The sequence below is a fragment of the Pezoporus wallicus genome, unplaced genomic scaffold, assembly GCF_028554395.1.
Source record: "Pezoporus wallicus isolate ANWC-B61680 ecotype Strahan unplaced genomic scaffold, APGP_CSIRO_Pwel_v1 contig_7293, whole genome shotgun sequence".
NCBI classification, from domain to species: Eukaryota; Metazoa; Chordata; class Aves; order Psittaciformes; family Psittacidae; genus Pezoporus; species Pezoporus wallicus.
Genome location: NW_026637242.1, coordinates 1351350 through 1375020, shown reverse-complemented (window position 1 = coordinate 1375020; position 23671 = coordinate 1351350). Strand labels below are relative to the sequence as shown.

Here is a 23671-nt window from a genome sequence, read left to right as displayed (position 1 = left end):
GCCTCCTGCTGCAGTGGCAATGAGAGCCACCTTCACCACAGCCCCAGCTCACTGCTGCCCACGAAGAGCGTGGCTGCAGAGCTGGACAACTGCTGTCCAGCATGCCTGGAGAGCTGTGTACTGCCATGTCTCCACCAATTCTACCCATGCATCCTGCATTGCGCTGAAAGTAAGCCTGAGTGCCCCCTCTGCAAGAGGACTATCGTTTCTATCATGCCCTCTGTGCGGGCTGATGACGACTTTGAGGAGCATGTTGTCACACCATCTGCGGCATCATGTGTCACCAGCCGCCATGCAGGAGCTCCATAACCATCCCACTGCTCACAGCCCTGCAGCAACAGAACGACGGCTTACTGAACACCAGCAGCCCAGCTGGCTTCCAGCCACACACCTGGCTCTTCCTTTACCAGCTCCCACCCTCTTCTAACCTGGCGTGCAAATGTAACGGGGGGAGAGCGGGCAAAAGGAACCCACGCACGGCACCGGCACCAGTACTGCTACCCAGCGGCGGGCAGAGAGCGCCAACTCTGCGACCCCTCCCAGCGGCAGCCCGCCGACGTGGCAAAAGAGGCGTTCCGCTCCGTGCTGCCGCCATGTTGGGTGTCGGGAGCAGCGCGCTGCCGAGGGACGCTGAGCGCGAGCCCGCAACCCCCGCCAGGGGTAGAGGAACATGCCGGCAGGGGGCGCACCGCTGCACGGCGGCAAGACACGGGACGGGCGGGTATGGGCGTAACGCCGCTAGACAGCTCCTCCGGAGACGTGGCAGCACGGGGCGGGGTCGAGCGCTGGGGTTGCTGGGAGTTGTAGTTGACGCCCGTCGGTGCCTCCATTAATCACCGGCCGGGTCGGTTGTGGTGTTCCTGCGAAACTGAACGCAGCCGTGTGGGCCGCGGCGCGGGGAGATACCCGGCGGGAGGGCTGGCGGGTTCCGGTGCTTGAGCTCGGTGAGGCCGCGTGTCGTGGTGGGCAAAACGTACGCACTGGCACCCGTCGTCCCCGGCGGCGGGGAGGGAGTGGCTGAAGGGCTGGGCTAGGCCGGGCCGTGGCGGGCGGCAGAGTGCCTTCCCCGAGCCCCCGGGTGGCGGCTGCGGCAGCAGGGTGTCGTTGGGTCCCGAAGCGGCTGGGGCGCCTCTGGAGGTTAGGGCGAAGGGGCCGGGGACAAGGTGGGAGGCTATGGCATGCGGGGCAGGGGGAGCGCTTAGGTGTTCCCGGGGCGTTCTCTGTCCCTCCGCCTGACCTGCCGGCCTAGGCCGCGTCGCTCCGGCTGCCTGTCATTGCTGGGGCCGTGCCCCCTACTGCCAGCCCTAGCGGGCGTGTGCGTGCGTTTGAGCGCGTAGAGGCCCCCGACTGAGCTCCTGTAGCCGTGTAACCTGTCAGGTTTCCCTCTTGGGCGGCATGCTTAGGCTGCACAGTGTATGCCCCTCACCGGGAGGGCAGCCAGAAGCCTGACCTTGCTCTGGGCACCACAGCTTATTCCGCATGTTTAGAGCCATCTTGCCCTTTTAGGGCAGTAGTGGCTCCTGGCCTACCTACTGACAGGAACATGCCCTGGGGTTTGTCATAAGGTGGGGATTGTGGGCAGGTAAGAGACTTTACAGCAGGACTCACTGCTTCAGTGACTGATGGCATTGCAAGCAAATGCATGTGCCAGCACTCCGTCGAATTTACAGCTGGCTGATTCTAGTACCTTGCTAGGCCATGTCTACTGTTCTGCTCTTTTGAGTCATTCAGACCGACCAAGCTTCTTCCAGGCACTGTGTAGAAAGTTGGATGTCTGGCCTCAGGGCTCTTGTGTTCCAGCCTTGCAGCTATGGGTGGAAATGCTGGTTCTGGTAAACCCCTGTGGTCTGAGCTTGAGTTAGCATCATAGTGGAAATCCTCTCATTTGAGGATCTGTTAGCATCTGTTAGAAGTGCTGTTTCATCAGGTTCATTAGTCCATGGAACTATATCAGCTTTGTGATATTTGAAAATGTGTATTTGATTGGAAGGGTGCATGTGGTCTAGAACAAATTCTGATGGTTGAGAGTAGCACTAAGAATGTGGGAAACAAAATAATCTTCAGGGATTTATGAGGAAGCTTTTAAAACAGTGGGACTTCCTAGTTCTTATGAAATATATCTATGGACAATGATAACTGCAGTAGTCTCAAGACCAACGACTTCTGGCATGTCTGGTGTTTTGAGGTATCTTGGTGCTGTGTAAGGTCTGCGGCAGAATCTACTAGATTCTGCTTGATAATTTTTTTAATTTTTTTTTTAGGTGAAAAAGGCTCAACAGTATGCTATGAATATAAAACAGGTAGCAGTTCTTTTTATTTTTGTGTGTGTGGTTTTTATGCTTTTTTTTTTTTTTTTTTTGTGGGGGGGGAGTTTTTGCTTGGTCGGTTGGTTGGTTGGTTTTTCTTTCCTTGCCTGCATAGCCCTCTTTAAGGCGTTGGACTTTAAAACAAGTCATTTAACACCAGGTGATTAAACTGATGATCCCCCTATGCCATTCTTTTGGCTTCAGGGAGACTGTCTTCTGGAACTTGCCTGCATTTAGGAGACTGGAATCTGATGAAAATTTTATCCCTGTCTTTGTGCTCTCCCTTTCTAAAAAGGAATAAACCAATGTGAAGGATTTTTCAGATGAAACTTTAATGTACTAACAGTTCAACTCTGGTTTTGTTTAGAGTGTTATCTTTTTGGTAGGTGTCAGCTTCAGCTTAATAGCTGAAGACTTTTGTCATGTTTTTTCTTGCTTTCTTCTAGTCATTCTGTTTTTTCTGTCTTGTTTGTATCTCTGTGAGTTGTTGGGCTTTATTTCTCCTTTGATCTCTCCTGTTGAATCTCCTATATGTGCCTGTAAATCTATCAGTTGATGTAACATTTTATTTGAAGATCTGGTTGCGCTGGGAATGGCTCCAAACAATTTATTTGTTCAAATAAATAAATAAATGTGCTTTATTCCAGGCAGCTTCAACTTGTGGTTAGCCATTAACAATTTGTGTAACCAGTACTGTTACACTTAATTAATCATAATAGGCAGAGCTATTTGCAGGAGAAGTTTAACAGCATTTGAATTTAGTTTTCCAGGTTTTTTTTCACTTTAGGCTCGGGTTTGAGAATAGTTCTGCTTCTTAGAATTCTGAAGTATTGTGGAGTGGGTTGCTTGGTTTTGTTTTTTTGTTTTTTTTTTTTGTGTGTGTGTGTATGTTTTGTTTTAATTAGCAGAACCATCTTCAAAAATACAAGAAGGGGTTAAGGGTGATTGAAAATATGTCTTCACTATAAATTCTAAAGTATGAATGATTTCTAGAGAGTATGTTTTTATCCATGTGAGATTTGCTAATCTCAATTTGTAGGTAATCATATTGTTAACTGTGAATATTTTGGAGTAATAACCTGAAGAATGCTTTTGAATATGGTTATGCTGTTAAGATAATTGCAAAAGACTAGTGCAAAGGTGATTACTCCCTATTAAACTTAAGTCAAAACATGAGTAATTTTTCAGTTCAGCCTTTTAGTCTCTAAATCAAATTATTTTATTCCTATTTTAACATGAGCCGTGTTAAAATTTTCAGTTGGAACTTACACTGGTTTTCCTTTCAGTATACACAGGCCTTGCATTTGGGAATTAGGTTAATGGATGAGATTCAGCTGGTAGGAGTCTGTAAAGTATAGTTACTAGACAGCTATGGATAGACCTACTGATTCTGTGATTTAAATTAAGCGCATGCCTGGCAAGTCACAAAATCAGGGTCAAAAAGGAGAAAAAGCCTTGACGTTTCATATAGTAACAAACCCTAGTGAAAGCTATAGAGATGTTCCTGACATAAAGGTCAATGTAATTAAAAAGAGCAAAACCCCAATAATGCATTTTTAGGTTCAGATTCCCAGAGTGCAGTGGTGAAGGAGCAGAGAAGAAACAACATCCCAAAGCATCAGGCTGGATGTGGCCCTGAGATAGTTGAAGATGTCCTTTGAAGGTCCCTTCTAACCCAAACTGTTCTGTGATTGTGATATACTATGTATGCTGCCTGTTCTTTGTGTTATGTAGGTTTAACATCATCCTTGTAGTGTCTCCATTAGTACTTACAAAGATTAATTTTTTAACCAAATAAGTGATAGAAGCCTAACAAAATTCATGCTTCTACATCTTCAGTGGGTTATTTTGAGAATGACTTGTCGTTGGGAATGTGTTTTTTCTATGCTTTTCTCTATTTTTATTTTCTGTATCTGCATAAACCAGAATTTTCTTCTAGCTAAATGTGAGATTATCAAATTGGTGAAATTAATTTATGGTCACAAATCACTAGATGGCAGTACTGCTGTTATTTTCACCTAATTGTACTTCCTTCAGTTTGCTAGTCTCAGAGTTTCGCCTTTGTTTCTTCAGTTTAGTAATACAAAGTGTTCTAGTTTGCAGGAGGGCACAAATGTCATTTTCTTAAGAAGTTAGGCTGAATTTTCAGATGCCGCTTGCTGCAAATTGGGAGGTTGTGGCTTGGACTACGAAGTATTATTGCTTTCTTTTTTATGTGGTTTTGTTTTTTGTTTTGTTTGTTTTTTTTTATAATGACTGAGAAGACAGACCAGTTCCACACCCAGCAGTCAGGCATTAGGGATTGGTAGGTTGATCGTACTGGGGAACGTTTTCCTGCATCTCTCCGCAGAGCAGTTAGAAACTCTCATTGGAAACTGCTGAGGATGGAATCCTATTAAAAGTCTGTGGATTGCTTGGGTTCCACTGCCATGTTGTTCTTCCACCATAATGCTTCCCTGTTTTTCACATATAACTGGTTTCATAGGCCATTTAGATTCAAGTGTTAAACCATACATCCTGTAGGATGAGTTTTAATTATATATAGTGCTGGATTCTTTCAACGCAATGAGCTATTAGCTTCCAGTTACACCTGTTGAACGGTTTGCTGTCTCTTCTTTTTGTATTTTCCTTCTTCCATATCTTATCTTCCTCCTTAAACTTCTTTTTAATTATTGTTACTGTTATTTGTGTGTTTTTTTCCAGCACGTGCAGACTACAACTAGCTTATGTTAAGAACTCAGTGTATAGAAAGCTGTTATTTGTGCAGGCTTCACGTTAGTCCCTGCAATGTCAGGACTTCACAGTGAGATTGGTGGTTGTGTGAGGCGTAAAGGGAAAAGAATATGGGGGCATTTTGGCTTCAGGGTTCTCTAATTGGTATTGGAATGGATAGACAGGTAAAGAGTGAAGGAAAAATTGAGAGTGGGAGGAAAATACTGCAGGCTATTGTGGTTGTGCATTGTGTGAGAGGATAAAGGAATTTGTCTACTATTTCAGTGAAAAGTAGAGTTCATCTTTTCCCCAGCTGGTGGTAAAAAGCCAGTTGATTATAGTGGTCAATATATGAAAGAGTACTAGTGTCATAGAATGAATTTAAGCCAGACACAAGAGAAACAGCAGTATGCTTGTGACTGGACATCACTCTGAGAGTATCAAGCTTACTCAGACACATTGCCTAATGGTGTGTACCTGAGCCTGCAATGACCGAGGGAATGGAAATAAGCTTTACAACTGGCAGGGTTCCCCTCCCAGGCTTCCATCTGTCCAGGATGGATTTACAGTTGACTGGCTTTCCCAGAGGCTTACAAGTGAGAGGAGATTCAAATTTTAAGTTGGTTCCATGTTTGGTTTTTTGGGTGGTGTTTTTTTTTTTTTTTTTGGTAACTGTATTCCTGCAACTGACTCATAATTTGTACAAGTTTAAGATTGCTGTATTTGTTTAATAGTTACTTCATTTTTCACATTGTAAAGTTAATAGAGTGAAGCAGCTATAGAGTTACTTCCATTTATTCTATTTCCTTACTTTGCAGATGTCAGATTACATTTTGGGTAGCTTGTTCCTTCCTCCCCTGTTCTGCCCCTCATCCTTCCAATAGCTCTGTGAAGCTTCAAAAAAGCTTTGTACAGAGTGTTTTGAAAAGCCTGGAACTTTTCCAGTCATTCTGCATGTCCACAGTATTTATTTTAAGTAGTAAGTACCTCTCAGCAGTTTCTAATCATGGCATTAGGTGAAATAAAGGGGCAGATTGAAAGAGCCTTGATAAAATAAAATGGGTCTGGGAGGTTTTGATCAGTGATTATTTCAGCTGCACAATGGAAAGTTCTTTCTTGCTTTGCAGTGTATAATTGAAAGAATGACTTTAGAAATACTTGTCCAAGGGGGAATGTAAACTCATTTAGCTTGATTAAAAACATAATCTTTCACTTAGTGAAGTTTAACAGAAGACCATGCAGTTCTTTTCGAAGAGATGATGAGATGTACTCGTTCTGCAAGGACAGTCAGTGCCACAACAAGCAATTACTGACCTTTTCATCCTATTGGAGGAGAAGCTTTTAAACGAATTGAAGAGGTACTCCGAACCTAAAATCCCTCTGTGATGAGAGTTTTCATAAAGGGTGATACACATAAACCACATTTACTTGCTTTCTGAGGCTGAGCTGAAACATTTAAGCTTGAATTGCTTATGCAAAGCATACTGGTTTGTCAGAGGGAGATGTAATTTGTGATTTTGATACCTGCATTTGGTTTTGAGACTAAGCTTTTCAAAATTGACATCCTTTCTGTATTTTTCAGTTTGGCAACAACAGTAATTTTTCCTCCATATTGAACTTGAATTGTATATACATTTAAATCAACAATGAGGCAATTGGGAGGGGGTTGAAAGAGGAAAACCAGTGTTTTTCTAAGTGGAGTTATTTTTATATACATATGGGTATTTTTATTGAACACGTTATCTAAGCCTTTTCCTCTGTAAATTGTTGAAGGGAATAAAGCTGGCAGTCCTCAGTAGCTGCTGATGTAATGGATATGGTGGAAAATGTTTGAATCTATTTTTCATACACATTATTACTTCATACAGGATTGTTCTTTCATGAAGAAATGTCACCTTGGAGTAGTGCAAATCATTGCTGTCTAGTTTGACAGGCTTGGGAGGAAGCATGGGGTTTTGTTAGGTGCCTCTTTCACAAACAAAAATCTGTGTCTTCATTGAAGTCTCAATGTTTTCCCTTCTCCTATACCCTTTTACATTAGTTTTTAAATAAGCGTACTTAAGGTTTTTGAATAAGCATATAGCTTTACTTTTCTGGAAGTAGTATATTTTAAGGGTTTACTCAAAAGATGTTAGAAGATAATTTCAACGTAATCCAGCCTTCAAAATAAAAGCCAAAGTTTTCAATTACTTTCACTTCTGATAATGTCACCAGAACAGTGTGGCATTTTACAGCAAGTGTTTGTACTGGAAAACTTGTTCAGTGTAAATTAATTTCAGTGTAATTTAATCTATGTTGGAAGTGAATTTCGTCTGGTTTCATTTAGGTTTTCTGGAGGCTTATTCAGCTGGCCCCAAAACAGTTCTATTTGAAGGTGGACAAAGTTATGGTTAGAGCATAGGCCACAGAGTCCAGGTGCCTGGGCCATTGCCAGCTATGCTGCTGTCTGTGGTGTTCAGTAAGGTGTTTGCCCTCAGGTGTGATGCTCAGGAGTATCTGTTGAAGTGCTTCAGCCTCAGCAGGCTACAGCTTCTTGCTTAGTTGTGGTTCTTCACTGTCAGAAGGGGGATCTCTGTCCCCTGTCTTGTCTCTTGCCAAGTTTGCATTCTGTCATGCATCAGCACTGAAAATAACAGTTCTTTGAGTTACTACCACTCAATAATGCAGTAAAATACTACCCCATAGTTAAGTTTTTTGCGATGGGATATGGGTTTTGTGAAGTGTAATTACTTCTTTGATATTTTTCACCTAAGTACCGCCAGTGTATATTTGGAAACAGTAAGTGGGTGTGCACGATAAGGTTTTTGGAAAGAGGCTTGGAGTTTGAGGTATTATTATGGTGCTAAAAGTAAAGGGAGCATACAGTAGAAATCAGACATAGTGGATAATTATGTACTTGAGATTTTTTTTTTCTTTTTTCTAGAGTTGGTATTTTAATCACCTGCTCTGCTCAGGAATGTAAATTAATGTGTTGTGGCCTTTACATTCTAATTTAAAATCTTTCCCTTGTTTCTCAAGATACGCTGTTTTGTTTGTCTTTTTTTTTTCCTTCTCACAGCTTTTTGTAGCTGAAAGAAAATGATGGAAGAGAGTGGTATAGAAGTGACTCCACCTGGCACGCCCCCACCAAGCACAAGCACAGCAAGGGATTCTGCTGCCGCTGCTGCTGCCGCTGCTGCTGCCACTGCTACACCTGTCTCATTAGGTACAAAAATTTTCTCAGCAGCTTGGTCACATTTATTCATGCTTTTTGAAGCACAACAGTTCATCCAAAACCACTGCAATCAGCATAGTTACAGTGCTCTTCTCCAGACTAATTGGAAGAATTTAAATTGTTTCTTAATCATAGAAGTGTGCTCGTTACCTGACATACATCTGACAGAATATATTAAATAATTTTTTATTCTTGAAACTTTTTAATGAAGTCTTGTGGATGCACCTGTGTTTTTTTTAAGGCAAATAATACCTTCCAGTACAGCGCACATTTAGAATGGGCAATGTAGAAGGGAATTTAAAACCAAAGAAATTTACAGTATTCTAGGGGATTGTAGTAAACATGAATAATCACTTGGTTTTTAATATTGTGGGTGGTAATCAAAACACTTTACCTGATTTTTCAAGAATCTGAACCCCAAATAGTTCATTTTCTGACACACCTGATATTGTTCTTATGAGTTGCACTAAGTGCAGTGGACTCCAAAGTGGAGTGCCCTTAACCCAGGGGGTGTGCAAAGCAATTCGCAGGGGTGTGGGAAAAAATACTAGACCTTCATTAGTATTTCTTCTTATTTGAAAAATAAGAAATGAAGCTTTGCTGATATTTAATATACAGCTTGACATGAGTGTCTTCACTCGATTCATATGTTGGGACATTCACATGTCCTGAGGGAAGAGTGGGTGTTCCACAATGCAAAGGGGTTGACAGCGTCACCATCACTCGTTTGCTCACTTTCATTATGCTGCAATGCCTTGCAGTTTGTGTGCCTGCTCAAGACAATTTAGGGGTTACGTTATCTAGTTTTAACTATATTAACCCTCACAAAATGGACAAGTGACTCAAAAAAGGTTCCTGCAAAAAGACAGTGCATTGAAAATACTACTTATAATGCAAGCATGGGCAAACCGGAAGAAAGTGAAACATTGAGACTTCTCTGACTCCTAATACGAACTCTTGGCCATTGTTTTTATCTTGTAGTATGGCTAACAGTCTAATTGGATCTGACATAAAGTTGGCAAAAAGATATTAATTTTTTGAGGACTATTTGAAATATATATTTACATCTGGTATTGTTAATGATATACCTTACTCTAAGTGTACATTGTGTCTTGAGATAATAGGTAAGGATAGTATGAAGCCACTATAATTAGCAAGACATCTAAAAACTAAGAATATGAAAGCCTATTTTTTTTTCTTTTTTTTAAATGTTTCAAGTCATAATAGTATGCATTCTCATAAGTCTTTATCAGCCTCTTTGGAAATTGCTTATTTAATAGTGAAGATAAAAAGCTGTTTACATTGGGGAAATACTTGCTCTTCCTGATATGGTTAAAATTTCTGAAATAATACATGGAAAGCGGTATGGTGACAAGCTAAAATGTATTCGTCGGCAGATACTGTTGGAAGAAGCATAGAAAATGTTGCTGAAGATTTGAAGAAACAAGTATTAGAAGAAATGACACAGCATGGCAGGTTTCCTGTAAAGTTGCCTGGAAGTACAGATGTTTCTAACATGTCTCAGCTTACTGCTTTTGCTAAATTCTGTTACAGTAATAAGATACAGAAATAACTATTTTATTGTCAAATGCTAAAGGAGGGATGTGCCAGAGAAGATTTATCCTCAACAGTAAATGACTTCTTTAATAAATGCAAAGTTTTTATTAAAACTGTGTAATTATAACCACAGATGGAGCAGTTACTCTGACTAGGATAAAAATAGATTCTAGGGAATAATGTTAGAGGTATCGCCATATGTTAAATTTATTCGTTGCCTCATTCTTTAGCAAGCTGTTGCAACAAAGAAACAAGAGCCAAAAGTGCACAAAGTGCTACAGGATGTCATCAATGTAGTTAATTTAATGAAAATTAAATAGTAATTTTTTTTTTTGAGATGGGGAGAGACTATGAATTTTTTTTTTTGTATTGCATAAAGGTTTGCTGGTTGCCATATGGCAAGGTGTTTAAAAGAGTTGTTGGACTTAAAGGTGGCATGAACAATTTTCTTTTACATAAAGAGAAGTCTCCCAGATTTGCTGATGTTTCCTGTCATGACAAGTAGCTGTCACCAGTGTGCTGCCTAGTATCTGTTTTAAAAAAAAATTGCACTCGTACTTTGTCCCTTCAAGGTAAAGGTAGTATTTTAATAAAGAGTGATGCAGTAACTACTTTTTGTAGGAAAGTCATGCTTTTGAGAGAGCATTTTAAAAATCCGTACTTGGAAATGTTTCCAACATTATGCAGTCCTACTGCCATAAGCAGTGCAAGTGTCATATAAAAGCTGTCACATCTGTTTACATAAACTTGCAAAGAGGACTTCCTGACCTATGTAAAAAAATTCCAAAGAGTTTCAGTGGGGCTTCAACCCATTTTTAAAAATACTAAGTTGCACTACCTTCTGATTAGTTGCAAGAAAATTGATTGATATCACTGAAGATGGGAATTTGCAGCTGAATTTCAAGAAAATTTTTTTGTATGACTGGTTAGTGAGAGTTGAAAATAAGTAGCATGATTTAGTAAGCACAGACAGTGATGCAGTTCTGCCATTTAGATCTCTATACCTTTGTGAGGTATCTTTTCTAGCAATTGCAGCCATTAAAGCTGTGTCAGAATTGTCTGAACATCAAACCAAAGTTTCACATCGTGGTGTTAAACCAAGGTTTAAAAAATAAGGGGGCTTCTTCAATCACGTTACTCACATAAAATATTATTAATAATAATTATATAGCATGTCAGTAGTTATTGACATATTATTATATTGATTTGTACTGTTAAATAATTAAAAAAAATTCCTCTTTATCACGTCCTTTTAACATTTGTGTATGTTTTGTGATACACATAATATACTACACTACAGTGATATGTGTAAATAAATTAGAAATTGCATGGGATTTGCATGCTCATAATTTTTTTACTGATAAGTGTGTGAGATAAAGTTTGAAGACCACTGCATTAGTGCAGCTTGGCATATAGTTTACTGTCATTGGCTGAGACTAGTGAGATGCTTGAGCTGATCCAGTAGGTTACTGCTACAAAAAATGGTCATTTCTATTTTTCTGACATAATTTTCTAGCTAAACTTGGCTTAGAGAGCAAAATTAGCTAATCTAAGGATCAGTTGAGAGCCAGACTGGAAAATCTGTTAAAATAGACTTGAGTAATGGAGCAAAGGCTCATGCTTAAATTTTATCCTTTTTTGAGTTTCTTTTGTTTTCCTTTGAATTATGTAAAGCTATTCATTTGCTTGCTTCTTTTTCTGTTGCTACTGATTTCCAGCACTCAGGGTTAGAAAATTTCCTACTTCTCTTTCTTCTATTATGTGTGAGATCATTCTTATCTCTGTTCAGAGAGCAACACCCATTCCTCTTTTTTCTTCTAATAATCCCTAATGAGGGATTATTCTGAAAATTTGAATACAATAAAAAGCACTACTGTTAGACTAACTTACTAAGAAAAAAATCACTGTTTAATTTTATGCATAATGTACAGGCAGTCTCTGTTCTAATAGCAGGTATTGTTGAAGTCTTTTAGAGTAGTTATATCTGCTAACCTTTAATAAGCAGAATTGTTCTGGGGCCTTCAAGAAATGAAGTGAATCAGCCAAGTGTTCTGTTCTTCCTGCTTATTTTCTTGTTAAGCTATTGTGTGTTCCTACAGTATAATAAATTAAATGCAGTAAAATAAGAGAACACTTGTGAGTTATTTTCCCCCGTTCCTAGGTGCTTTGGCAAATCCTGTTACGCAACAAGCAAATCTGTCATCAGCTTTGGCTCCTGGAACGGATTCTACAATCACTTTTCCTGAGGAGCATGATGACCCCAGAGTATCAACTGCCACAGGAGGGCTGTGGGGATTTATAAAGGTATGGGGGTTTGTCTGTACACTTAATGAGGAATTACTGGTTTTGCTGACTAGGAGACATATTTTAAATGCATGTTGCTATAAATCTCTCTCTGGCCTCATATGCAAGGTGGCTGAAACTATGCTTTTGCTCTTCCTTTGTATGAAGGATGGAGGAGTGTACAAATGCTGGTGTTTTAGGTTGATATGTTGCTGTGACAGGAAGATATGCATACCTAACAAGTTCTGTCACTTGTTCTTAAATTGGGGAAGCTTTAGGACCCCTTTAAGATCTGAAGGCTAATTTTTACTTTACAGTGACTGGATGTAGAAAAAGTGTGTTTTACCTCACCAGAGTTCTTTGTATATCATGTTTCTTTATTATTCTCTAACGAGCTGAATTTGATTTCTGTGGGATACAGTCTTGCCTGTTACAGAACAAAAATGTCCCTTCAAGGAGAGGAAAATAAATTTTCTTCAGTTCCTCAATCAAAGAAGAGTTTACCTGAGAAGTGTTTAAGAGATGTAGGATTTTTCTGTTCTGCTGCAAGGCATGGAGTATATAGTGCAGAACGGATACTCCTTGTGATATGATCTAATCATACAGAGGAAATAAGCAGCAACGTCAGCTTATTAGAGTTTCACTAGCCTATACCGTTTTTGGAGTTGTGACAAATGTGACATGTAAGTAGAGTCAAAGATTGTGGCAAAAAGGTGTAAGGGCTACAAATGAACACTGAAACGTCTTCAAGAGTAACAGTTTTTTTGTACTGTCTCATACTAGAAGTGAAGGAAGAATGGAGAAGATATCTCGATGGGGTTGCAGAATTTTGGAGTGGCTTTCAAGCCCTTTTGAGCATGAAGAGCTGGGAGAAACAGTTGTGTTATGGCAGACTGAGCCCTCTGTTCCTCCAGGAATACACATCTTGACAGTGATACAGTCTTAAAAAGCAAGAATAATCCTCTGTCAGTATGGTGAAAACAAAGTTGTCTTGCTGCCCCTTTGAAGGAGAGATGTGTTTTCATGATCATAAAAACACATCTTCTGTCTTCCTTTAAATAATATCCTCCTCTCAGTTATGCACCTCTTAATATTCATAATAGATGGTAATGTTTCAGAAGGGAACATTTTTTTGGTAACATGATTCTGTAGCCATTTTGAAAATACTAGAGCTTGCCATTGCAAATTACTTGAAAAGCCAATCTCAACCATATTACTGTTGCCTTTATACCAGTAGGATCCAAAAGGTGTCCTGTTTTGTATTCGTATAAAGCTATGGACTATTTATCAATATTTGTGCTAGGCTGATGAACATAAAGGCATCTTCCACAGGTAGAAGCAACTGCTTCTTGCTACTCAGGAATCTGATTATCTTTGCGAGATGTATAATGACCTTGTGTTAGTTAGGCAGGCAGACTGCTGATTGAAGAAGTACTGCTTGGCTTTGCATTATTGGAATGATACAAGAACTGGAAATTCATACTTTAAATGTTTCTGAGGATCTCATAGTGCTCTGTTTTTGTTAAAACAACAGAGAAACTTCATGTTGTGGGAGAGCTGAAGGAGGAATTTAAACTTCCTTGTTCTTGATGGCATTCTGTGGGTACATGAGTAGTCACAAGAGTTTATGTATTACTGAGTGAATGCTGCCATTCAGAAAAGTCTTGTATTCATGATAAACAGTGGCTATAGTGGGCTCTGGTTTGAAAAAGCTTAATTGTGTATGAGTGAGTAAGTGTTCTGTTTTCTTTACCAAATTCTGCAGTGAGGCTTAGTGTTCTGCACAGCATTTAGAAGAGTGCCTAAACCCAGTGGTAAACTGTTTCAGTGTGAGACATAGGATAAGATAATCATCATTATTAGTAGCCAAACGATGTCACAGTGTCTGTAGAAGTGTGGGATTTTTTGTTTTCGGTTGGTTGGTTGGGGTTGTTTTTAAGCTTGCTACAAAGAAAACATTCAAAGGTTGGATGTGGCTTTGAGCATCCTGTTCTAGTGGAAGGTGTCCCTGGCCATGGCAGAGGGGATGGAACTAGGTGATAGGTGTCCTGGGTTCAGCAGTAGCAGTCATTTTTCTCCTTCTTGGTAGCTGGTGCAGTGCTGTGTTTTGACTTTCGGCCTGGGAACAGAGCTGATAACAATGACGTTTTGGTTTGGCCAAGGACTTTGTGAGCCTCATGCTCTGCCAGGGAGGAGGGGAAGCTGGGAGGAAGCAGAGACAGGACACTTGACTCAAACTAACCAAAGAGATATTCCATACCACAGCACGTCATGCCCAGGATGTAACTGAGAGTTACACGGAAGGGCTAGGATGGCAGGTTTGGAGGAGGTATCGGTCAGAACTTGGGCTGGGGGGGGCGAGTTATCGGTTGGCTGGTGGTGAGATGTTGTATTCTCTTCCCTTGTTATTTCCTTTATCATTATTATCACTGGTGGTAGCTGTAGTGATTTGTGTTATACCTTAGTTACTAAACTGTTCTTATCTCAGCCCGTGGGAGTTGCATTCTTTTCGATTCTTCTCTCTGTCCCTCCGGGAGTAGGGGGAGGGAAAGAAGGCGGGGGAGTGAGTGAACGAGCTGTCTGGTTCGGTTTAAACCACGGCAATAGGTAAGGTCCCTTCCAACCCAAACCATTGTATTGTTTATGGGAAAGAAGCTTGCTGAGCAAAACTTATTCTGAAATAATTAAAACTACTCTGATTCTGCAGTTCTCTGGAATACTGTGTAGTGTATTATGCAAGTGGAAAGATGTATGTATGTGCACAGTGCTGTCCTGTGTCATGTTTGTCATTTAATGAAACAGATACAAGCATGTGCAGTTTTAATATTGGACTGAAAACAGCCTGTTTACTGAAGAAGTTTGCCAAAAGATTTCTGTGAAATAGTTTCCAGTGCTTTATCTTCCAGTGATTCAGCATTGGTATTTTTCTTCTTTCACCCGTTGATCTTATCTGAATTCAGATAAGCTTTTGATGAGATGCCGACATTAATTAAGACTATGCAAGACACAGGGCAGTGTTTGGGTTTATATTTAATGAATTTTTAGGTCTGTCAGCAGCTCCACCTATGACTTGGCTGGAGAATGTTGAACATTTTTCCAGCAATGTTAAAAATCTATTTATAAACTGAGGACTTCCAGCTGAATTGCTCTAGAAATATTTGTTAATAATGAGCCATTCAAAAATAGATCCTATTGTCTTTAAGAACATTAGTAAAGGAGACTGTTCAGCTTGAGTTACCACAGTCTAAATCTAGCTACTTAGTCTTATGATACCTATAAGTAGCATTAGGAATCTACATTTTTTTTAAATGCTCCAGAATAGAACTAGATCAAGTTTATTGCCCACTATCACCGGTGGTACTGCTCCTGCATTAATGCAGAAAAGGATGGTAAAGGTGATATTTGAACTTCATGTTTTAACTGAAAACTCATGCAGTGATAGCCACATTCTGTAGTGTTTGTGTTGAGGAGTGAGATGCAGTAGGTGTTATGAAGTGTAAATGTAGTAAGAAAAACACAAAGCAGCTTAATATTTGCTTTTTATTTGTTTTGGTTTTTTTTTAACTGTAACATTTTGAGTTTCTCAAGGAAAAAAAAAATCAAAACAAAAGATGTTTTGCTTAAATTTTTTGCTTAAATTTAGGGTGTAGCTGAGAATCCCATGGTGAAGTCTGTTCTTGACAAAACCAAACATTCAGTGGAGACCATGATCACAACACTGGATCCTGGCATGGTTCCATATATCAGTAAGTATTTATGACAAACCATTAAGTAATACCTTTAAATGTTGGAGAGGTTAATAGCACACTACTTTTACACTTGAAGTTTCTATATGTAGTGTGTTAATTCACAGTCACAATACTGTATTGATTTATCAAGTGATTTATCTGCTGAAACTCATTTTGAAGGCTGACTTTGTATGTGTGTCTTTTACTTTTGTATTCTGCTGTAGTTCAGATAATGGCACAGTAATACCCTTTAATTCAGATTCAGATAGTGAAAGATGAAGTTAAAAATAAAAGTCAAGAGACTTCCCTATAATCCCTCTACAGCATATTATTTTCTCCCACTGTGTCTCTATTTAAGCCTTATGGAGCTGAGTTTAAACACACCGTATGTTTTCTGCTGGATCGCATGCTTAAATAGTACTGTGTCACATTAGAGCTAAAACAAGCCAAAAGGTAGGCATACTCTGAGAGGTATAGAACAGAGGTATTTACATAGCTTTTGAGACTTTCTTTTCTCTGTTGCACTTTTCTACCTAATGGTATTTGCACTATTTTTAAGAAATTCATCAAACTTGAAGCAGTTTCTGATTCAGTTAGTAGGAACTTTAAAATTCTAAAATAGTCTTGTGAAGTCTGAAACGCACTGAGCCAGGAAGGAAGAGCACAGTATTTCAGTTACAGTTTGTTGTGGTATTCAGCATTTTTTACTAGAGTACATTACATGTGGCATATAGCCAAAGTGAAATTTCTGCTTTATAATGGTGAAGCAACAGACATAAATTGTCCAGTGTGATAGTTTGTTTTGTTTTGTTGTTGTTGGTGGTGGTTTTGTTGTTGTTGTTGGTTTTGTTTTGTTTTTTTTTTCCAGCAGTCTGGTAAGCAGTCTTCCTCCTTGGTTCTGCCAGTACTGCCCTTTGTCTGCATGTAGGTGAAACTGGTCATGAAGCTGATAAGACTGAGAACAAACTATTAAAATGTTCTTGCATTTTGTTTTCTAAGCTGTTTTTCAGGTGGACCTATTCTGTGATCCGTTTAACTGCATTTCTGCACTATTGTTCTAATCCAGTGGACAATATGTGGCATAAAAGGAGGAGAACCGAATTATTGAGTAGTTAATTGTGTTACATTTAAGGAAAAATATCTCAGCAACTGACTACTGAGGAGACAGTGGGATATGAAATCAGTGAGAAGGCCAGCCAGCAACTGAGAAAGTTTCTGAGTAGAGGGATGCAATGCAAAACCAGAGTAAATGTTAATTATGCACAATTTGGCAAACTGTATTTAAGGTTTCTATTGCAATTATGACCATTCCTTTTTAAAATAGGATCTGACAGTATCCAGTTGTGGTTTGGATGTTTTGATACACTATTCATTGGATGGAATAACATTACCTAGAGGAAGTAATTCTAATAAAATGCTTTGCTTGTAAGATTCAGTTAGAGTAAATGAATAGTTACCCGGGTAACTATAGACCGGTCAGCCTCACCTCCATCCCTGGGAAAGTGATGGAACACCTTATCCTTGGTGCCATCTTAAGGCATATCAAGGATAAGAGGGTTATGAGGGGCAGTCAGCATGGCTTCACCAAGGGGAAATCTTGCTTGACCAATCTCATAGCCTTTTATGAGGAAATAACACGGTGGATGGATGATGGCAGAGCGGTGGATGTGGTCTACCTTGACTTTAGCAAAGCATTTGACACAGTCTCCCACAGCATCCTCACGGCTAAAATGAGGAAGTGTGGACTGGATGATCAGGTAGTGAGGTGGACTGTGAACTGGCTGAAGGAGAGAAGCCAGAGAGTTGTAGTCTATGGGGCGGAGTCTAGTTGGAGGCCTATAACTAGTGGAGTGCCTCAAGGGTTAGTACTGGGACCAGTATTATTTAATATATTCATCAACGATTTAGATGAGGGAATTGAGTGTACTATCAGCAAGTTTGCTGATGACACTAAGCTGGGAGGAGTGGCTGACATGCCAGAAGGCTGTGCTGCCATCCAGTGAGACCTGGACAGGCTGGAGAGTTGGGCAGGGAGTAACTTGATGAAATACAACAAGGGAAAGTGTAGAGTCCTGCATCTGGGCAGGAACAACCCCAGGTTCCAGTATAGGTTGGGGAACGACCTGTTAGAGAGCAGTGTAGGGGAGAGGGACCTGGGGGTCCTAGTGGACGACAGGATGACCATGAGCCAACACTGTGCCCTTGTGGCCAAGAAGGCCAATGGCATCCTGGGGTGTATTAGAAGGGGGTGGTTAGTAGGTCGAGAGAGGTCCTCCTTCCCCTCTACTCTGCCCTGGTGAGACCGCATCTGGAATATTGTGTCCAGTTCTGGGCCCCTCAGTTCAAGAAGGACAGGGAGCTGCTGGAGAGAGTCCAGCGCAGGACAACTAAGATGATTAAGGGAGCTTTCCTTATGAGGAAAGACTGAGGGAGCTGGGTCTCTATAGTTTGGAGAACAGGAGACTGAGGGGTGACCTTATTAGTGTATATAAATATATAAAGGGGGAGTGTCACGAGGATGGAGCCAGGCTCTACTCAGTGGCAAACAATGATAGGACAAGGGGTAATGGGTACAAACTGGAACACAAGAGGTTCCACTTAAACTTGAGAAGAAACTTCTCAGTGAGGGTGACGGAACACTGGAACAGGCTGCCCAGGGAGGTTGTGGAGTCTCTTTCCCTGGAGACATTCAAAACCCGCCTGGACACATTCCTGTGTAACCTTATCTAGGTATTCCTGCTCCGGCAGGGGGATTGGACTAGATGATCTTTTGAGGTCCCTTCCAATCTCTAGCATACTGTGATACTGTGAATTCAGTAGTTATCTCAAACTTTTCTGAAGTCATGTTGTTAGGGAAAGCACCTGTATACATCTTGGCTATTAAAATACTGCCTTTTTTTATAGTTGCAGGTTGTGGAGATAGGGCAGAGATTTGTAACCTTAGTATTTACTTCCTTCTAGAAATGTTTTAATTCATTAACTGTTTTATTCTAAAGAAGCTTAGTGAAAACTCACCCTCTTTATGAAGGTACTGTCATATGGAAGTAATTCAGAAATACAACTTTTTTGTTCTATAGATATTCCGTAAATTTTGTTCCATAAATGTCTAAATCAGGATAAAGCTGTAGGGAGGCAGACAGGCAATAAAATTCACAGTCCACAGATGCCTATAAAGTAATACGAGCCTTTCTTTTAAAGGTTGATAACTGTTCACTGGATTTTATGAACTACATCTGTGTATCTCTTTCATAAGGAAGACTTTTTGTGTTACATAAACATTCCTTACCCCTTTGCAGAACACCAAAATATCTTCAGGAATGGATGTCCAAGTTATTCTTCTAAATCCATTGTCATCTTAAATGAGTGGTATGAGGTTTTTTTTTTCCAGTTGCTGAATAAACATCAGTTGCAGTTGTCTGTCCTTCATTCTTGAATTACTTAGTTCTTCACCTAACTTCTACTTCCTAAGTTACTTTGATACAGTGGCAAAGAAAGAGGAGAGCAACTCTGAAGCATAGTTTTTTAAGAGAGAATGTACTTGAACTAGTTTATAATGTGAATGAGGAAAAATACATGAGCATCCAGTACTTAGCGCTTGTGAGGCTGCACTTAGAATCCTGTGTTCAGTTCTGGGTCCCTTGCTACAAGGAAGACATTGAGATGCTGGAGTGGGCCCAGAAGAGGGCAACAAAGCTGGTGAAGGGTCTGGAGCGCAAGTCTTGATGAGGAATGTCTGAGGGAACTGGGGCTGTTTAGTCTGGAGAAGAGAAGGCCCAGGGGGACCTTATCACTCTTTACAACTACCTGAAAGGAGATTGTGGTGATGTGGGGATTGGTCTCTTCTCACAAGTAACAAGTGATAGGACAAGAAATAATGGCCTCAAGCTGCATCAGGGGAGGTTTAGATTGGATATTAGGAAAAAATTCTTCACAGAGAGAGTGATCAGACATTGGAACAGGCTGCCCAGGGCAGTGGTGGAGTCACTGTCCCTGAAGTATTCAAAAAAACATGTAGATGAGGCCCTTAGTGACCGGTTTGATGGTGGTCTTGGCAGTCCTGGGGTAATGGTTGAACTTCATGATCTTAAAGGTCTTTTCCAACCTAGCTGATTCTATGATTATATATGTATGTATTTTACAGAAACTGGGGGAGAACTGGACATAGTGGTTACTTCTAATAAAGAGGTAAAAGTTGCAGCAATTCGAGATGCCTTTCAAGAAGTCTTTGGAATGGCGGTTGTTACTGGAGAGGCGGCTCAGTCTAACATTGCACCCCAACCTGTAGGCTATGCAGCAGGTTTAAAAGTAAGTTGATCTGTAACAGCACTGAAGTACCTCCAATGCAAAGAGAGAGCATAGAATCATTCACCTACAAAAATCTGATTTCCTGTAAAGGGGAGGGCAATTGTGAGATAAGTATACTTTTTTTTTTTTTTAATTGCCATCTGAGTCATTAGACCAGTTTGAAGCTACTTGGTGAAATAGTTTCAGGGGTTTTGTTTTTTTTTTTTTTTTTTTGCAAAGGCATTCACAACGAATGATATTCATGTCAGTTTTCTTACACTGTCATTGATTGCCATCACATCTATCATACATTGTGATAGTACTGTAGTTTCAAAGTATAGCAGGTATTTCTTAGACTTACTAGCACACATGTTGGAAATGCTAGAAATTAAAAGTTTATTTAAAACTGAGTTTTCTCCCCACTAATTCTGTAGATCAGTAATAGTTTGATCAGCACTTGTCAGGTATCTTCTCAACCAGATCTGTGGTGTGTTTTAAAAGTGAGGATTCACTCTGCAGCCTTGCAAACAGCTGTGCTGGCTGCAAGTGTTATCAAAAGTTGTTTCATCAGATTTTAAAAATGTACGTGGTCATCAGGTATATTTATATGTAACTACCTCCCTGGCCAGTAACTAAAACCCTCAAAAACAACTATTTAGTATTCTGCTTCTTAAATACAAGCAAATCATTTACTTAGTAAAAAGAAAGTTTTCTCCTAACTGCTGTGGCAGTGCGCACAGATGAGTAAAACCTATCCTCATAGCAGCATATTAGCTGATACAATTTTATGTTGAGGTAAGGAGTATACTGTTCCTTTAACTGTTTAGCTGCTGCAGGGTAGGAGTAGTATTTCTATTACAGCTTCAGAGTAATGAGAGGTTTGGAGCAAATGCTTCCTTCATCTTAGTTGGATAGGAAACACAGGAAAGCGATTCTTTCCCTTACTCTTCCAGAGTTGGTCCAGTGCTCTTAAATGACCCAACAAATCTGCAAAAATGTCAGTATGAATAACAGTCATACATACTGATGCTTTAACTAATAATGAAACTTGTCACAGTAACAGGTTAGGAATCTAGGTCTTTTTCAGGGAAAAATAATAAACTCAGAATATTTTATCAGGTTTGTCTATTTTTTGTTGCTGTTAGGGATTCCATTGTGGCTTTTCATGAGGTTTGGGTTTTTTTTGTTTATTTTTCTAATGTTGAAATAAGAGTAAGTTTTAAAAATCACGTTTTCTGTTTAACTTGAAAAGTATGTTCTAGTATTCTTTTTGCATTAACCTGCAAGCATTGTACTATGTTGTGATTCAAAGAGAATGTTGTCTTTAACAGCTTGTGTTATCATTTAGGGAGCCCAAGAAAGAATAGACAGCTTGCGTCGGACAGGAGTAATACATGAAAAACAGCCCGCTGTATCAGCAGAAAGCTTCATTGAGGAATTGCTTCCTGACAAGTGAGAACTTCACATACATTCCAGGGGAAGGTGGGATGCAGGGGAAAGGACTCAAAGGGGCCTAAAAAATTGTTGCTGGCAGAATCACTCTGAGCGGAAGAAAGGAGAGAGTTTGTCTTCAGTATTGGTCTGGCAGACTTGAGTTTGGTGATGATGTTCAGCTTTTTGTCCTTGAGACTTTAACATACAAAATCCTCATCGATTTTTTCAAGATTCACAATATAAAAACACAATGAAGTTACACTGAAATGACAAAACTAAATAGCTGTAAAACTTGGAATTTAGCTAGTGGTTTGCTCACTCCTGTGAGCAAAACTCGTGTTTCTTTGCTTTCTCCAAAATTGTATTCAGTTCAGAAAGTACACTGGGAGATGTTCTGTGACTTGTAGTTCATTTGTAGCAATATCATTTTATCAGATAATATATTATCTAGTTTGCTTTCATTGAGAGTGTGTTTACTGCTTTTGATTTGCACTTCACAGACGTAACAATGGTGTTTCCAAATACAACTTGATTTCATAACGTGCTTTTTGACAGACAGTTCTTGAAGTAGCTTTATAATTAATTTCCAAAACATTAAGGACAACATCATGTTGTTTTTAATACAAACTATGTTTTTTTTCTAATGTTTTGTGCATTTTTAAAGGTACATTTAGTATCCTTAGTGGAAGGTAGATGGTGAATTTTCTACAGTAAATAGAATTAGGAAGTGGTTTAGATTTTGTTTAGGATTTATTTGCATCTAGTCTGATTTAGATGTTTTATCATATTACCAGGAAGGATTAAATGTGACAGTGAAATCTCTGTTTCAGAGTAATTGCTGTTCTTGTCCTTTGAATTCTGTCATTCCTAAATATGAAAATGTTGCTTAAAGAATTCAACATGAAAGAGCTCAACCATGACTGAAGTGTACTGAAGGGAATGATAACTCTTCTCTCCACACATGACAGGCCCCAAGAACACCTTGATCTTTGATATTAGTTACAATAGAAGCGAACAATAACTTAACAGATGCTTTAATTTTTATTCAGTGGGCATCATCGCTCTGTTCCCTGCTACATAGGTGACATAAGTGAAATACTTCTTCCTGTCTTGCTCCACTAAACTCTTAACATGAAACTTACATGGCTCACCCAGTCATTTCTTAAAATTAGAGTCTTGCATTTCGTTTTAGAACAACACCTTTATTTCCCAAAATACAGTATATAATATATATATGAAACAAAACCTACAATAATACTTTTTAAGTCTGAGACTTGGCCTTGGTTTTGTGTTTGTGCTTTCCCTGGAGCATGTTTCTCCTGTGGCAACTGAACTGTAAAACTGTTACAGGAATTGAATACAGTGAGTTAATGTCGGTGCATTGTCCATGATTTTATTTGGATTATGTCAGTGTGTTAGCTTGTTGATAGGAGAAATGATATAATGTTTTTGCAGGCTAAATAGGGAACCATTTTGGGTACTGCTTCTGTAGCCTTTACTGTGTATGCTACAGCAGGCACCTTTCAGAAAGATGTGGAAGTGTTTCTCTGAATAAGTCATTTAAATGGTTGTTATAAAATTACACATACCAAAAAATCTTCTGAATATAGAACATGAATGATAGATTTTTTTTTTCTTAATTGTTAGGGCAGGTTATCTCAATAAGAAACATTCTCTAAAAGCATAGTAACTATGGCCAAAAGAATGTATCTGCACATATGCCTACCCCACCAAATTTCTGTGGGTTTTTTGATCTGTAAATTTTAAATATATTTTATATATTTTAAAGTATATTATGTATTTCACGTGCATACATATGCAGTATAATTTTATATATATAAAAATAGCTATGTGTAAATTTTACTTGAAAAATACGAGAAAACTGATGAAACTCGTTATTACTACATTTGTGGTAGAATTGGTAAAATGGTCACAGTTCAACTGCTAGCATGTTGTTTTTCAATTGGGTGATGCTCAGTACTCAGAAATAAAGTAGCTTGTATATCATTGCAGGTGGTTTGACATTGGATGTCTGATTATTGAGGATCCCATTCATGGAATTCATCTGGAAGCTTTTACCCAAGCAACACCTGTGCCTTTGCAGTACGTTCAGCAGGTGAGTTTTCACTGTTGTTACAAATGTTGGATTAACA

At 39.5% G+C, this 23671-nt stretch overlaps 1 protein-coding gene across 5 annotated transcripts in view; it reads left to right on the top strand.

Annotated features, from left to right (window-relative positions):
- Positions 1–898: 898 nt before the first annotated feature.
- PRRC1 (proline rich coiled-coil 1) overlaps positions 899–23671 on the top strand; it is a 28285-nt gene continuing 5512 nt past the window's right edge. The window contains exons 1-7 of one of the 5 annotated variants that reach the window (XM_057404392.1): positions 899–944; positions 8077–8223; positions 11951–12093; positions 15716–15818; positions 19942–20105; positions 21433–21536; positions 23532–23634. In XM_057404392.1, coding sequence (XP_057260375.1) covers positions 8097–8223; positions 11951–12093; positions 15716–15818; positions 19942–20105; positions 21433–21536; positions 23532–23634 — 744 coding nt within the window. In that variant the 5' untranslated portion in view covers positions 899–944; positions 8077–8096. Of the gene's footprint in view, positions 945–1055; positions 1138–1533; positions 1583–2444; positions 2467–6239; positions 6377–8076; positions 8224–11950; positions 12094–15715; positions 15819–19941; positions 20106–21432; positions 21537–23531; positions 23635–23671 lie in introns of those variants that run through there. The other 4 variants (XM_057404390.1, XM_057404393.1, XM_057404394.1 and 1 more) reach the window with 4 other exon arrangements.